This window comes from Micropterus dolomieu, linkage group LG23 (genome assembly GCF_021292245.1).
Source record: "Micropterus dolomieu isolate WLL.071019.BEF.003 ecotype Adirondacks linkage group LG23, ASM2129224v1, whole genome shotgun sequence".
Classification (NCBI taxonomy): domain Eukaryota; kingdom Metazoa; phylum Chordata; class Actinopteri; order Centrarchiformes; family Centrarchidae; genus Micropterus; species Micropterus dolomieu.
The window spans coordinates 24,100,623-24,117,245 of record NC_060172.1 but is presented as its reverse complement, the minus strand read 5'-3'; the positions used below and the strand labels follow the sequence as shown (position 1 = coordinate 24,117,245).

General features: G+C 37.9%; 1 protein-coding gene across 1 annotated transcript; it reads left to right on the top strand.

Annotated features, from left to right (window-relative positions):
• The first annotated feature begins 6,005 nt into the window (after nucleotides 1-6,005).
• On the top strand, nucleotides 6,006-15,227 carry LOC123963391 (histone acetyltransferase KAT5). The gene is made up of 16 exons (XM_046040217.1): nucleotides 6,006-6,132; nucleotides 6,215-6,281; nucleotides 6,951-7,019; nucleotides 7,143-7,279; nucleotides 7,982-8,050; nucleotides 8,135-8,317; nucleotides 8,930-9,100; nucleotides 9,193-9,267; nucleotides 11,571-11,633; nucleotides 11,870-12,118; nucleotides 12,208-12,297; nucleotides 12,399-12,539; nucleotides 12,649-12,742; nucleotides 12,861-13,020; nucleotides 13,128-13,209; nucleotides 13,338-15,227. Exons 1-16 carry the CDS (start codon nucleotides 6,103-6,105, stop codon nucleotides 13,470-13,472), a joined length of 1,815 nt encoding a protein of 604 aa, XP_045896173.1. The 5' UTR covers nucleotides 6,006-6,102; the 3' UTR covers nucleotides 13,473-15,227.
• The last annotated feature ends 1,396 nt before the right edge of the window (nucleotides 15,228-16,623 follow it).

Below are 16,623 nucleotides of genomic sequence, written 5' to 3'. Positions count from 1 at the left end.
GTCTCTGTTTCTCTGTCTCTACTTCACATACATGTACAAAGACATACACAAGTCCAGCACATAAAATCATCAAAAAGTTGTGCTGCACACGGTACAGTATAATAGTATCTTTAAACTATTTGTTATTCAGTAAAAGGGAAAGTGCTGTGGAATGTTGTCCTAACCCCTGTCCATTATTAGTTGTCCTCCAGTATTTTTCAGATCACCATTACTTTCTGGAAATACTGTGTACCTACACCTTACATAAACAGAATACCCAACAAAGTAACAGAAAGCATGTTTCTTTAGACTGAGAAATTTGGATTCATACATGAGCTAAAGCCTCCAGGTTTATGGGGAGATATAGTACCCACTTTGATGGAGGACTGTCCAATAACGTGTAGCTTCTGATTCCAATGCCTAAAAATGTAATATAATGTCCACTTCAGAATCATGTAAACTGATACTTAATGGGACAACGCCCATCAAGCTCCTCGTGGAACAAGATTTCAAGATGGATTCCCTTGTTTTGCCATCAAGAAAGTGGAAACTTTCAGTGCCAGAGAACCTTTGTGCGACTTCTTGCTCTTCTGTAGGATCATCTCATCCTTACAAAGACACTGAACACGATGGATTTTCTTCATGGAATAAGACCTTAACAAACCGACTGCCAGTGGGTGACTTTCCTTGCTTTCCATCGCCAGTGTGGATCATTTTCATTCTGCCCTACCTTTAATGGTGGCAGAACGTTCAAGCGTGGATCAAATGTTTGTAAAAATGTCAGACTTATATAAACACTGATATGGATTCACAGTGCGATCTGGCCAATGATTCCTTACTTGCTCCTTATTATACACGTTTGTTTCTGCCATAACCTGAGGAAGCATTCTATGAACTGGGAGCAAAATGTGAAAGCAAGCATGACTGCTGTTTCCAGCCTGATTCGGAGGGCTGTCTTAATCATATTGGTTGAAATGAGAGAATGGTGTTTGAGGTGAAGTGCAATAGCCTATTCTGTGATTTAAAAAAAGTGATGTTTGTCTAATCGGTGACGCTCTTTTGACACAAACCTTCGAACTGCTTGTTTCCACTCACTGTATGACTCTTTAGCTGCCTCCTCCCTGAGCTAAATATCCGTTTTTCTCTCCTTCTCTTTATCTCTGCTTTGCTGATGTCTGACAGATGTGTGTTGTCCAAAACAATGCTAGATACTTGAAATGCAGGCTGGGCAGTTTTTGTGCCTCTTAACCAGAATGATATAAGTTTCTTCCGCTTTATTGTTTGCACATACACCTTATGTCAACGTACATGCTGGTTCTCACACGCACACATACACAGGAACATATGCTCACACACACACACACACACACACACACACACACACACACACACACGCAAATATTTTCCAATAAACTTGCTATGAAATATTTCTTACTCAAACTATGCTACTTAGTAATTATTATTATAATGCATAAAATAATGTGAGTATATAATCAATGATTGTACAGTGAATATGTCATGCTGTAAACAAATGTACATTTGCACTTCTCAATGTATGTTTATTCTTTTTTATTTATTCGTATTTATTTTTATTTTTATATATATCTATGTGAGTGCTGCTTGAAAGTATAATGGGAAAACAGCAACTGAATGTTGCATGTTGACTTTAGGAATTACATTAATGAAGTATTAAATTTCAGAGTATAGCATAACGATTTTATTTCCTCATCCCAATGTATGTAAGCTGCCATGTTTGAGGAATTGCAAATCCTCTGCTTTCTGCTGAACATTTTTAGAATATCTCTAACTGAGTGCATCACTGGTGCAGATTAAAAAAAAGAAGGAATCAGGAGTAAGAAGGTAACAAGAGTGTGAAATGTGCTGGGTTGAAGAAGGTTAAGGTAACCAAACAGGCAACCAAAAGTATCATTATGTAGCTAATGAGATTGGCAATCTCTTTAGGAACAAACTGGATCAGAGAATGGATCAGTAATCACTGATGGAGGTTTGGATTCTATCATTAATAGCAATAGTCAACATCGTGATGTTTAATTGTTATACCTCGCACTGCTGTGGCATCAGTCAGTTTATATGTTAAGAACTTGATTTGAGTCATTTTGCTCCTACCAGTTGTGCTACATGCAATAAGCATCCAAAGGTTTTTTAACTCTATGACACCAATTTCACGAATGGAAAATGTGACCCTGCAATCTGTCTTTTTCATTTTAGTTGTGTTGTTGTTGCTTCTGTTCAGTTACAACTTGGTGGATGTGTTTAGCGGCGGACCCCATTAGATGGACAAGAATGGAAGATGGAAAAAAATAATAATAATAGTAAAATGTACTGTAGATGAGTGCTGGACAAACTAAAGCCACTTGCCATTTAATGTTAGAATCTATCAGGATAATTGGTTCTTAAGAGTACAAAAATGTGCATGGGAAAATAATAATATTGCATAAACCAGTTTTACAGCAGATATGTGTTTGGTAGCCGACTTGCAGGTATGACTAACAATTCCTAACCTACAAAAAGCCTAACTGCAGATAAGAAACAGCTCAAAGCAGGGATAATTAGCAGTGTTGAAGTCATTAATCAGCCAAAGTCTCACCCTGACGTCTAAATACCTGTGGTTCTAAAGAAGAAAACAAATTATCCTTTCTCTGCTGTGAAAAAGTAAAATTCAGTGGGTGCATTTCTCAGTGAGATTATGTTGTCAAATGTCAAAACAATGTCAAAAGATGACCAAAGAAAGAGCTCTGAAAGGACATAATGTTTGTAATAATTCAAATCCCACTGGTTGTTCCTAATTTTTGGATTTTTCAATCCATGACAAAATGGTCAGGTTTCTAAAGATCTGTGTTACAGTGTCCCTTCCAGGTCAGAAAAGTGATCATTACAGACAGATATGTTTTGGCTCCACTGGAGATCCTAAATAATGGAATCTTAATCAGATGTAATCATAAGTAAGCTGTATTCTGGGAGTGATGGTGTGGGATACATCTGATGTGCATACTATGTTAAAATCAGTTTTCAAGGTAATCAAGTTTTTTTTCACTCTCTTTGACACTTTCATTTGTCATGTTGCTATTTGTCATAATACACCACCTGACTTTAGTGCACCTTATCATGCACGGTAAGTAATAAAATGCAGGTTATCCCTACAGAAAGGTATAATTGTCTGATTGAAAATTAATAATGGATTGGACGGCTGTTTAACAAAGATTGCTCTTTGTAATTGTTATTGTTGTCTGATATAATTTGTTTATCATTTACAGTTAACTTTATGGTTTCTCAACTAAAAAAATGCAAGTTCTGTACACTGAACACTGTTCCAACGATAATAATAAAGATCATTTATAACCTTTGCCCTCGCTCAGTGAGATGATTTGCTCAAACACTAACTGTAGTTAGTTCACATTTACCTATAAGGCTTTAGCCACAGATATCCATTGAAGTTAAGTTAATTATTATCTATATGGATATTTGTTGTTTTCTCAATCTGATATCCATATAACTAAACATTTTGTCCATGACAGTTTTCCATACTTTCCACACTGTAAATCATTATAGCCCCATTAAGTTATGTTTACTTATTTCTTCTTAACAAAGAGGTCTGACAAGTTTTGGATTTTGAACTCAACTGTTTGAGATTTAGAAAGTTGAACTTGCATTAATTCATTGTGTTGACTATTTGAGACTTTTTGTGAGATATGTATGTGCTGACTTGGGTATGTAAGTTATCAGTTGAAAAAAAAGGCGAGTGTGCGAGGATGGGAGCAAGAGAGAAAAATTTTGTTGCATCCTTTGAGTTTGAGAGAAACTGTTCTTTAAACCATTGCAAAGTTGACGCGTGGAAATAATCAACTAATTATACACTGCAGATAAGTCATGTATTCAAATTCTAACTAAAATACAGAGTGCCATTGGTGGAGGGGGTACATGACAATGGCCTTGTACGTGTAAATTGAAACAAATTTGGAATTTTAATTCTCTTAACTTGAAATGGAAAGTGGTATAAATGTGGTAAAGTTGTTTTAACTTGAAACTGTGAGTTAGAAATGCATGTTGATTTGACAAGTTAAAAGGGTTATATGTAAGATTTTGATTTTAATAAATCAAATTTTCTTTGCCTTATTGTCAATGGGCTGAAAACTCACTTAGAAATGAAGCACACGCCTGTTTTCTCTGTTGCTTGCATCATCCACTATTCAGCTTTTAATGTGATGTCTCTGGGTCGGATTCAGCCCTGTGTGCGCTCCCGAGCCCCTCATTTTGCCACCCACAGGATGAAAACAAATACAGAAATTGGCATAGCAGGCTGAAAACCTACGGTTATCAAAAAGACCAAAAAGATTATTGGCCCTATCTTGCACCCAGCACAAAGCGCAGCGCAAAGCGCGGTGAAAGTGTCTAGTTTCCAACCGCTGCAGTTGAAATTTGCACGCGTTAGAAAATGCAAGTAGAAAATGCACTTGCACCCATCTGTGAGCTCATGGGAGTGTTGGTCTTAAAATGAGGTGAGGTCAGGCACATTGCTGGCGCGTTGCTATTGAGGCAGCAGAAAGCGATTGTTTTTGTTACTTTAGGGGCGCATTACTGTGACACTGTGCGCATTTACGCACGAGGCACAGCAGCGTAACTTCATTGATTATTAAAATCTCCTGACACACCGACAGGATGGGTCAAGATCTAAAGTTAATAATGTTCTGTGTTCTTTTACAAATCCAAAAGCTCTCACACAGTCCAGGTTCATACAGAGAAACTGTTTGGAGTAAAACAGCCATCCTCCTGATCAGTCCTCCATCAGAGCGTCTAAATTATTTCCGTGATCATGTAACGAGCATGGATTAGTTCAACCTACAGTTGATAAAAGTATTACTGTAATGTTGCAGTGGGAGTTTACCTGAGTTTCCAGCTCTGTCTGTTCTCCCTGTCTGTCTAATGCCGCTGTCACTCTGCCTTTTTTGGGGAGTAACGTTATTGAGCCAATATGTGGCTTGCTGCGCTGAATGAAAGGTACGGCGTCGGTGTAGATCTGCCTCTGAGACAGGAACATTCAAGTAACAGAGCCTGAACATGTCTGGAGAAAAGCCACAGCCTGCATGCTGGTGTTCCTGCGTTTATTGTGGTATTTCTGTATAAAAGTGGTAGTGTTTCGGGTTATGCTTGCTCATGAGTTAAAGCGAGCACGCGTACGAGCAATCCCTGTTGTCGCTGGAAACTCCATAATGGCCCTTTAAGGAAAGTTTTCTTGCATTGATAAAGTAAAATAATGTTTTGTTTTAACTCAAAATATGAAGTTGAAAGAAAACAAGTTATAAAAATCAACTTAAAAAACAATGACTACAACTCTGTAGTTGTAACACTTTAATAACTTAAATAATTTGTCAGTTGAGGCAAAGGCCATCTTCAAGCTAACTCTTCAAGTTAACTTCTATTTCCAAGTTAAACTAACTTAGATGTCTTAAATACAAAGGGTTGAAAAACAATAAACATATGAACATTTGTTCACTCTTCCTGTAAATGTGCCATGAGACAATGGTTTTATCTTTAAAGTGACAGCTCAGGCATTTCAACAACCACCAGAGGTTGCTGAAATATCCAATCTTAATATCCATATGTAAACACCTCTTTATTGAAAGCAAATCCCACTAACTTTGATGACTGCAAAATAAGTCATTGCGGGCATAGTTATTAAAATAATAACCATTGAAATGCTGTTAAAACAACTATAACCCAGACGTCTAAAATGTTTTAACCAAATTTAGCCCTGGATAGATGGATGGATTGGATCCATAGGATCATAATCCCATTGAAATTTAAGAGTATATGGATGTTTAGTAGCCTAGGTTTTGAACAATGGTGTACCGAGGTTACCCACACTGTACAAACACTGCAGCAAAATGAACTACAAAAAAAACATGTTCAGCAAAAGTTCAGATAGTTTCCCACCTTAATCATTACTACTTACCTGCGTATTGGAAATAACTCCCGCTTCTTTTTTCCGGGTTCGATTTCCGACTTCCGCTCCCCGCATTCGTGCTAGAAGCTCCATCTTGCTGTTTATTTCATCTTTGCTGTTGACCGGCATTTTCCCACAACACCCTGCTCCTGCTCTCACAGATGACGAAAATGGCGGATAACTCATCTTCGGTAGGTTTTCGAGAGATATAATTTTATTTCAGAGACACTGACCAGTTTCAGGACACAGATTAACGTATTTTTTTTTCTACAGGTCGAGATTGTTGAGGGCTGTCGCCTCCCCGTTCTTCGTAAAAACCAAGAACACGAGGACGAATGGCGTAAGTATTGTCCGTTTGTTTTCCAGGGCTAAGCTATCTAATGCTAACCAGCGAACCTCAGCTGTTGTTAACAGACGCCAGGGCCTCCAGTTAAAGCACTGTAAACACCACACTCGCAGGGAACACATATTAGTTGTAAAGCGTGAGCTAGTTTAATTTTAATGCTTGCTAAACCCACTGCTACACACAGCAAAAAATAACTAGTCAACTCTTAGGGACATTTTTATAAAATACATTTTATTGGGAAAGACGAGTCGAAATCCATGAATCTGACATCAGGCTGTTGTTTACAAATAGTACATTGGCTCATGATGGCAGCAACTATTCTGACAAATCAGCATTAATACAGATAGTTTATGACATTTTATTACTCTCACATCCCAGTGGGTTTTGTGCAGTGGTTGCCAAACATTTTGGCTTAATTTTGACCCCTTAAATTTGTAGGTAGAGTAGTGAGTCAATAGATGTTCCCATCTTTGAGATTTGTCATTTAAAACAAAGTCAGAGGTCTGAAGAGGTAAGGCTATCCACTCATATGCAATATAAAAGCTAATATAAGAAATAATTAATAATAAAAGTAATTTGTGTGTTGACATTTCCTGTATTTTTTTTATTTGGTTACATTTATTTGGTGCAAGTTTTTATTTGACTTCTCTGCTTTTCTTGTAGCATTGGCTGAAATTCTAAGTGTGAAGGAAGTCTCTGCGAGAAAGCTTTACTATGTTCACTATATTGACTGTGAGTATAGTTTGTGTTACTTCTTGATTTTGTAACGGTTATTGTCACTTTGTAGGCTGAATTACATCACAAAAAAACTCAGCAAGTGTATTCTTGTTTGTGTAAAATTGCTTGTGTTTAAAGTCAACAAGCGCCTGGATGAGTGGGTCACAGGCGACAGGCTGGACATGAAGAAGCTTCAGTTCCCTAAAAAAGAAGCTAAAACGCCAACCAAGAATGGTCTTTCAGGCTCCCGTCCCAGTTCTCCCGAGAGAGAAGTGGTAAGCGCATGCTACGCCGCCAAGTTTTTATCTCAGACTCCCAACCATTGCAACAATGCACTCAAATTTGACAGCATAATTTTACTATTGTATTGACAGTAGTTTATATGCTATGAGACTACATTTGACATCCCAGAATTTTTGACAGCTACAACAGCATGTTATGAATATTGCTATGTGGATATTAAACCCTGTATGGTATAGATTGTAACAAGTTAGATTTGTATTTGTAATCAGTGGCATCTCAAAAGAATTACTAACTTTATGTTTTTACGTGTTAATCATTTCACTGTTGGAAAAACTCACGTAACTACAAGATAACCACCATTTACAGGATCACTTTACTAATGACTTACAATATGTTGCCTGCTATTTTAACAGAGCTATGTTCGAATCTACCACCAGAGAATGTGATGTGTTTGCTAGCTGTATGGGCACAGGAATATACATTTTACCCAGCATTGAAACACAAACAAACATCGAAATCATCAGTTTTTAATCTTAATTTCTCTTTACTGACACTTATTTATCGTTGATTCCAAATTTAACATGCCACAGAAACTGTTCATTTTAAATGATGTGTTAGATGTTATTGAAGACACTGGTCAGATTGTGTGTACAGTGAATCCCTCAGTATTAAACTGAAGGTTAATATACATGCCAGTTAACCCACTTCCTCCTCTTCCTTTGTGTCCAATTCAGAGGAAGAGTCTAGATCTCAACCTACCAGCTGCTACAGCTCCTTCCAGAGGCAAAACCCTCCCCACCCCGGTACAACTTGAATTTACCCATTCTAGAAATGACTGAGACCTTGTTTAAACCTGGTGTTAACGTGCATCTTGTGTGATCATACAGCTATCGGGTCATGCTGAACTGCATGGAAATCCAGAAATAAACAACCATGACACAAAAAAGGAAGATGATGATCCAGTCGTGCAGATCACATCTGGAAGTGCTTTAACACACAGTGTATCCAAATGTTTGACAGGTGTATGCACTGGACTTGTCAAGCCACGGTTCAGCTTCAAATCTGTCAAGGTAGCTGGTATTCTCTGTTTATGTTTTAATCTCTCATGTTGTGCTGAAGAAGGGTTATTAATCTATGAGCTTTCATTCTCTGCAGATTTATAATTAATTTTTTTTAAAATTGTATGTACTGATGAAGCTAACGATGAGTCGCACAACAGGGGAAAAAGTTAAAAGTTGTTGATCCATGCTGATTAGCATTGTGGGTGGGGTCACATTTTTAGTTGTAAGTGAAGTTTAAACCATATGCAGTTGCAGCTGATCTGTTTCCATCGCATCTTAATGCCAGGTTTAAGTATGGTGTAATTTACCTTGGACTGGTTTACTCTGGAGACAATCAGAAATTTGTAAAAACCTAATTAAAGTGATATTCTGTGTCTATAAAAAAACACAGTCTCATACGTGAACAAACTGCACGTCATATTAAGATGGCACTCCTTCATGAAATAAAACTAGAGTTAAGAGAGTACTCAGCTTTTAGTCCTAACATTGGTGTCCATTTAGAAACCGTGAACACATGCATCTGGTCTGGTTGGAGTCACAAAATCTTGTTTGGGATTGAAAAATTCTGATTAATTTAAGTGTTTGTTCTGCCAAATGTCTAACAATGTTTGTTTGCTGCAGAAGAGGAAAGTAGAGACCGTCCCCTTGGCGACTCAGGTATCCCCGGCCACCCCTGTGCCCTCCCTGCCAAGTTCAGCTGAGGCCTCTCAGGCATCTGTTTTTCCTGCTGTGAGGGAGACCAACACTTTCAAGTCCCGTGAAGACCATGAGCAGCTCTCCACGCTCACAACGGTAAAGACAATCCGCCTATGTCTTTCAGTGTTTGAGTTGAAGTCCTTAAGCGTTGGCTTATGTATATTTAGTTCATTTTTCTGTAACGACAGAACGGCACTGCTCGGCGACTCATCCCCGCGCAGCCAGGGAGGAAAAGAAAAGCAAACTGTGGGGGAACAGATGAGGTATGTAACATCATTATATCCCATGTTTACAGTCAGCTTATTATTTTCTCATTTCAAATGTGTATCTTATCCAATCCTTATCCTAGATGCATGACATTATCCTTCTTTTATTATGAGCACTGCAAACTTAAATACATATACTGTACACATAAGTTAACTTAACTGGTAGAATTACTACTAATTATCTTAATCCATACTGGTATTAAATGCCAAAATGACCACAAATACTGCTTGGTTTATTTAAAGCAGGGTTTTTCCTGTATAGAGAAATACAGGTGCGGGACGTTAAATATCGTCCCGCACCTAGTTATCTATAAATTTGTCTTCATGGTAAACACTACTTTCTGGCAAACATTGCACGTTGTGGATTTGCGGCATTACGCCGACATGGTGATGCTGCATTGTAATCAGCACAGTGCACCGGGAAAGACGCTGCCAAAACTTCCAGAGAGGAAGAAAAGAGCTCTGTGTTTGGATGCCTTGCGGCGCTTTCAAAATGAAGAGGCGCAACAGTGTTTCTGCTGATAACGCCACAAAGCAAAACAAATCACTAAACAAAACTGCTATTCCCTACCATTTAGATGTTTTAATAGTTTTATATCACCAGCAAGTGTTTAAAATGCATTTGCAAATGGCAGTCTGTGCTTGTGAACACTGCTATATGCACCTTTTACATGTGAGTGAATGGTATCCTGTACAGCGACTACAAAGCCAGAGTACATTTGTTTACACTGGAAATATAATAATATGAGGTAGTTGAAAAAATAGTAATGAACCTTTTTTCCACTTTGAATTGAATACAGAAGTTTAAATAGACATCTGAAGAACACAATATTAGTTCATTACATTACATCTGAGAACATGACATATGCCACATAGGATAAAAACAAATGGTTAAAATAAAGAAAATGCGGTATAAATTATAGGCTGTTTTATAAAAGTGTGACAGGGGATCTGTAATTTTTAAAAATTTTTATATGCTTCAGGTAGAGATTACGTGTAAGCAACAGAAGCAAATCATTTTACAAGATATTCAGTATAATTTGTGGTCTCGTTGTCAGTCTCCAGCAGAGCTTAACCATGTCCACTGGGACCACTACAGAAAGTTGCAGATGAACATTTAATATCCAGATATTCACATCAGCTGCACTGCAGGAGGACTAAACTATAAATGAAAACAGTAGCTTATGTTGTACGTGTAACTCTTAAGAAACGTTTTCATTTTTCACCATGCTTTTTTAATATAACCATCCATAGAAACCACAAGTATACAAATATATTTGCGTATTATATTTAAAATTTGTTAATCTTATGCGTGTGTTTGCAGGTTGGGTTTGTAATGACGTTTGCAGCAGGACGTTACAGCTCCCTGTTGTTTGGTTAAATGTTTCTGAGTCTAAAATCTGTGTCCTTTAAAACGTTCCTTTGGTTTGAATGTTTTAGACTAACATAAATAAACATAATGAAAGCATGACAGCAATCCTGTGCTTTCATACATTTTCATTTTCCCAGCACCCACTAATTGAATGATTATTTTCTACAGGATGTTCAGTCTTGTATGTTTAAGGTAGCGTTGAGTTGCTTTACATTGGACTGTATTGTCTCTTCGCTTCATTTTGAAATCCAGTGTTTAGAGTGGATTAATTATGGCAACTATACAATGAGGTCTATTTTTTATCATGAGTCGTTTGCAGGTGTACTATACCAGAAACTTCAAATTCATGTTATTACATAGTGATGCTACATTTAAAATTTTGTATTTTAAAATATTTATTATCTTGGACAGAATAATCTAAAATAAAAGATTATAACAGCCTATGAGCTGATTGTAACTTGGTCCACTTTGATTAACTGAGAAAGGGTTTAATGTCACTAAATGAGGCAGAAAAATGACCAAACGTAGCAGGTCAGACCTCTGCTGGATTTACTTGACATGAGCAGCTCATCTGTTATATTGAGTTGAGAAACTTGCTGTAGCTGACCTCCCACGTTCTCAGCCACCTCTCTGATGAGTGATTCGTCAAATAATTTTACTAAACAAATCTGTCAAACCCACATGAAATAATTGGTCTAACATTTGTATTCGTTTTTTTCCTCCCTCTTCATTCATTGTCTAGCATCTTGATCACTACCTAATGATTGTCAGTATTTCTGGCTAGCTCCTGATGAACTATAAATGTTACACTGAAGTTCGATGTTGCTTTTAATTTGCCCCTCAACTAATCTGCTCAGTGTAAATAAGGATCAATCTATTCCCCTTTTTAGTTTCCAAAAGTCCATGTTTTTGTGTCTTTTTCTGCTAGATGATAAAGGTTTTGCAGTATAACAACCCTCAAAGTGCCAGTGTCTTTCTACCACCACCAGAGGTCTGTTTTATTTCCTATTATTGCCCATGATTGTGTGTTGCTGTGCACATTCAGCTGTGCCTTAGTGGGTCCAATAAAACAGAGGTGCTGCTTACCTCAGACCCAAGTTTAGTGGTAACATGTACAACCACTGTGATTATACGTTACTACTTTAAAGAAATCTAAATGTGTAAACATCTTGAATGACTGCAGCAAGAGTGTCTAATGTGTCTAATATCCACATTGCTTCCCACCAGGATTCCCAGGACAGTTCGGATGGCATCCCATCTGCACCCCGCATGACGGGCAGTCTGGTGTCCGACCGCAGCCACGACGACATCGTCACCCGGATGAAAAACATAGAGTGCATAGAGCTAGGACGTCATAGACTGAAGCCCTGGTACTTTTCACCGTACCCGCAGGAACTCACCACATTGCCCATCCTCTACCTCTGTGAATTCTGTCTCAAGTACCTCAAAAGCCTGAAGTGTCTCCAGAGGCATTTGGTAAGAATCATCAGTATGTCACACCATCTTAAGCCCTTTTGTCTCTGTGCCACAACATTTCTCTCATGTTCTTGTATCATCTTTGACAGACAAAATGTAATCTAAGACATCCGCCAGGCAACGAGATCTACCGCAAAGGCACCATCTCATTCTTTGAGATTGACGGCAGGAAAAACAAAGTTAGAGATAAGAGATTTTTCTCTCTCCTTTTAACATTTTTAACATTCACTTGTTTTTTAATTTTGTTTTTGGATGATAAATGTTTGTTTTATTTTTCCAGATGTATTCCCAGAACCTGTGTTTACTTGCAAAGTGTTTTCTGGACCACAAAACCTTGTATTACGACACAGACCCTTTCCTCTTCTATGTAATGACGGAGTATGACTCCAAAGGCTTCCACATAGTGGGCTACTTCTCTAAGGTACATGCATTATGCAAAGAAGATTGAACTGCTGGTACCGCTTGGAAACAGTCCCCAATCCAACCAGTGGTTCTCAAAACTAAATAAAATGTTTATTTTCTGTGCACAGGAAAAAGAGTCAACTGAAGATTATAACGTTGCCTGCATCCTGACCTTGCCTCCTTACCAGCGGAGAGGCTATGGCAAACTGCTCATTGAGTTCAGTAAGTAAAACAGTGGCGCAAAGATCAGTAGATATTTGTACATTCATATTCTTTGGGCATTTTCTGTGCTTTTACTTATGCTAATTATCTGTTCACTGTGTTTGTGTGTGTTTGTCAGGTTATGAGCTGTCCAAGGTAGAAGGGAAAACAGGCACTCCTGAGAAGCCCCTTTCTGACCTCGGCCTTTTGTCCTATCGCTCCTACTGGTCCCAGACCATCTTGGAAATTCTCATGGACCTTAAACCTGACAATGGAGAAAGGCCGCAGATTACCATCAAGTATGTGAATGTTGTCATTTTATCTCGAACTTTAATTGTTTCCCGAGAATAATTGGGTAGCAGATAATTCAGAACAGCAGTTTAATGACCCTTTTTTAATCCTCCAGTGAGATCAGTGAGATCACAAGTGTAAAGAAAGAAGATGTCATTTCAACGCTTCAGTACCTCAACCTCATCAACTATTACAAGGTGAAACACCAAGGCAATATGCGATGCCAGAGTTCACACAGCTAATATAATACACACAGAGACATGTTTGTTTGTTTGTTTTGATCTAGTGGCATTCTGTCTAAAATGTTGTTGTCTCTTGCCTCTAGGGTCAGTACATCCTGACTCTTTCAGAGGACATTGTGGATGGGCATGAAAGAGCGATGCAGAAGAGACACTTGCGCATTGATCCAAAATGCCTTCACTTCACACCTAAGGACTGGAGCAAGAGGGGCAAGTGGTAGAGTCCCAGCCTGGTTTACTGAAAACACTCCCCAACCGCCAGATAGCAGACTCAAAGCAAGTGGTGGATCAAGTAAAGGTTTTTGTCGAGCTATGGCATTAAGAACATCGAAACCTTTTTGAACCCAGGACTCCTCTTCAGATAAGAAACAAGGAACATAAATTGTCACCTGAGATGCATAACACTTTTATTGTGAATATTCATTATATATTGTGCGTTTATAAAGCTGTTTGTCTGGGGACAAAAGAGAGACTGGTTAACAGTGACTCCGCCAAAAAATCCAACACACTTTCTACTGTGTAAAAGATCCTGTTTATGACCGACGGTGCGTTAAAAGTGACATAGTTTAATAGTGTAAATTAAATGCTAAGATGGCAAACATACAGACCACCTAATAAAAGCAAGATGTTGGTTTTATAGATAATCGTTTGAGTTCTACAGTGAGTTGCCTCATTTTCACGAGTCTGCATTCTATAAAAACCACAAAGGGGATTTCTTTTCCTTAAATTCAAAAAGGAAAGGGGTTTTGTTTGTTGTTCCTAGCTTTGGCCAAGACAAACATAAGTGTGTTATTGTCTAAATCCTTTGTTTCTGCCACACACAGAAGAGTTAAAATGTCATCAGAATAATTTATCACTTTAGTTTTTCACACAACTCGTATTTAAGAAACCGTTCTTGACGGAAAATATACTTTTAGCATTCATTAAACAATTGGACAACTAATGTCTGAACAGCACTCCACTTTTTAATCATCACTTTCTACTTTTGAGTAGTGACTTTTGTACAAAGTGTACAGGCTTCAAAACATCTCAAGTGCATCTTCCTAGATACACAAGTTTAAATGTTTAGCCACTGATACACAGGCTGTTTACATTTACATACACATTTAACAGTGACTCAGTGAGATATGTATAGTTTGTAAACAAGGAAAAAGTATAAGGACTCCAATATTCAGGTCCGTTTTGGTAGTTTGATACCTGCCCATTCAAATTTTCATTTCAACACAGTCATTTTCATTTTATTGTGATTTTCCTCGAGTGCCTGAATTTTAATGTCCAAACTAATGGAGAACAGAAATGTCCTACTGGTTTCCTGTTAGAGGCTTCAGCTTATTTTTAGTCTCAACTAATGAATGAAAATTTTCTTGTAAAATTAACTATTTAAAATGTTTGGATGCAGACAGAAAATTCTAAATAAGACATGAAGACTTACAGTTATAATGTTTCTTAAGAACCAACATGGTCACTTCAGGTTTGTTATCTTTTACAGTAGTAGCTTTAGTTGGACAGATTTATGGTCTACTTTTTGGGGGGGGATGATCATTCAGGTGAATATTTCAAACTTTTTTCACATAATCCCCTGCCATGACCATCTGTACAGTGTGCAAAGAGACAAATCAATTCCCCAAGTTAAACATGTTCACTGTACCCGTACATACTGAACCTGATTGTAAGAAAAAAAAAAAAAAGAAAGAAAGCTTAGAAGACAGAAGCCATGTTGAACTGTTAGAGGAATGTAAATTATGTGTACAGTTGTCTTTTTTTTACTTAATCGAAACTAACTGGCAGCACAATATCAACAGGAAAAGACAAAAGTGATATCTTTCGTTCAGTTAGTGTTTTATGTTACGTGTCAGTGTCACACAGGATGTTGAATTGACCCTGTTGAGATGATTTAGTGTATCTTCAGTGAAACACAGTTGAGTTTGGTATGAAAGGCTTGTTGAATTGATAAAAAAACATCTTGAAAACCTTAAGTGTTTTAAATGTGTCTTCAAAAGTGGCTCTTTCCTCAATCAGTGTACACCGTTTTTATTGGCATAGAGGCCTGAGAACTTCAACTGTATCTATATACATGATATATACACATGCACACACTGGTAAGCTGTGCAGAGTATAACTTGAGTCTGTTTCTAATGTGAGAGAAGTCATTTGTGTCATATACACAAAGATGAAATCAATGCAAGTTACAACATACAGTGGAAGTGCAGGTCATACATGCTGTTCAGCCCCTTTTTTAGCAAGTTTGTATTACAGCCACCAGGGGGCAGCATTCTGAATCTGCCTGCTTGTGTGTGCAAAATTACATTAGCAAAGTTGAAACCACAGGCGAAAATTCGGCACGAGGGATGCTTGGTGAGGGAGAAATGTAATGCAATCTGACCACTGTAACTATATTACTGGCGGTGGTACATTTGAACAACACCTACAGTGGATCAAATTTGGTTATCCAAGCTACAGGTAGATGCATAATAACTGTCCAAATATTATGCTAAGCTGAGTAAGTAGCTGGAAGTCAATGATTCACGAGTTTAAAAAAATATAATTTTCCTAGACTAGTTAAGTTCATGGGTACTGCTGAGCCACACCCTTAAGGTCGGGTAGTCAAAGGTCAAGTACTCTGGACTGGCCTAAAATAGACACTAAGCCACATAAACTAACTTACAGTAGGTGTGTGTAAAAGCCTTTTGTCTGGGGTTTTACTAATCTGTTAGGTTTGAAGGTCATTCTTTAGGCTACTGGTTTCTATTTGGATCACCACGTTTCCTCAGCATTTGCAATGATCGGCTTAAAATGAGTCTGCAGGTTGGCAGTGCTCAGGCCGGCTGTTTAACTTCTCAGGTTTGAATAATCAGACTCTACTCAGCCTGACATTTGGCTGCACTGCAGCTCTGGTGAATCCTCCTCCTGCCAACATCCCATCACACCCATTTTCATTCTGCACCTGGCAGATCCGCACCAGTCCCCATGAGGACAGAGAGGAATTTCACACTAATATCCTCGCCACATGACTCATTTGGGAAGTCTTCCTGACATTTAGTAGGCTACGTTTCCTCATCCTGATTCCTGACTGATGGGACATTCTGGTGTTATCTGGACCTCTGAGATCCAAGTAAATCTTTTATTTCTGCCTTCAGGTGTTTTCACTGAAAAAGAAAATATTGGTACACTAGAACTGAAACATTGTTTAGATGAACAGAAATTGAATGCAACAAGCGCAACAAATAAAAAATGTCTGGTTTCACCTTGTTAATGTGATGATTGGCTAAATATTAATATACATAATATATATTATAATATAAATGTGTCACCTTGATCTATTGGAAATTGTGACCAGTTTATAGACAAAACAATTAATAGATATTGATATTA

Bases quoted from the DNA above. Each gene is read 5' to 3' on its own strand.
- LOC123963391 (XM_046040217.1), top strand. From the start codon at position 6,103: ATGACGAAAATGGCGGATAACTCATCTTCG. The intron at 8,318-8,929 runs GTAGCTGGTATT...TGTTTGCTGCAG, and splicing joins TCAGCTTCAAATCTGTCAAG to AAGAGGAAAGTAGAGACCGT. The intron at 9,268-11,570 runs GTATGTAACATC...TTTTTCTGCTAG, and splicing joins ACTGTGGGGGAACAGATGAG to ATGATAAAGGTTTTGCAGTA.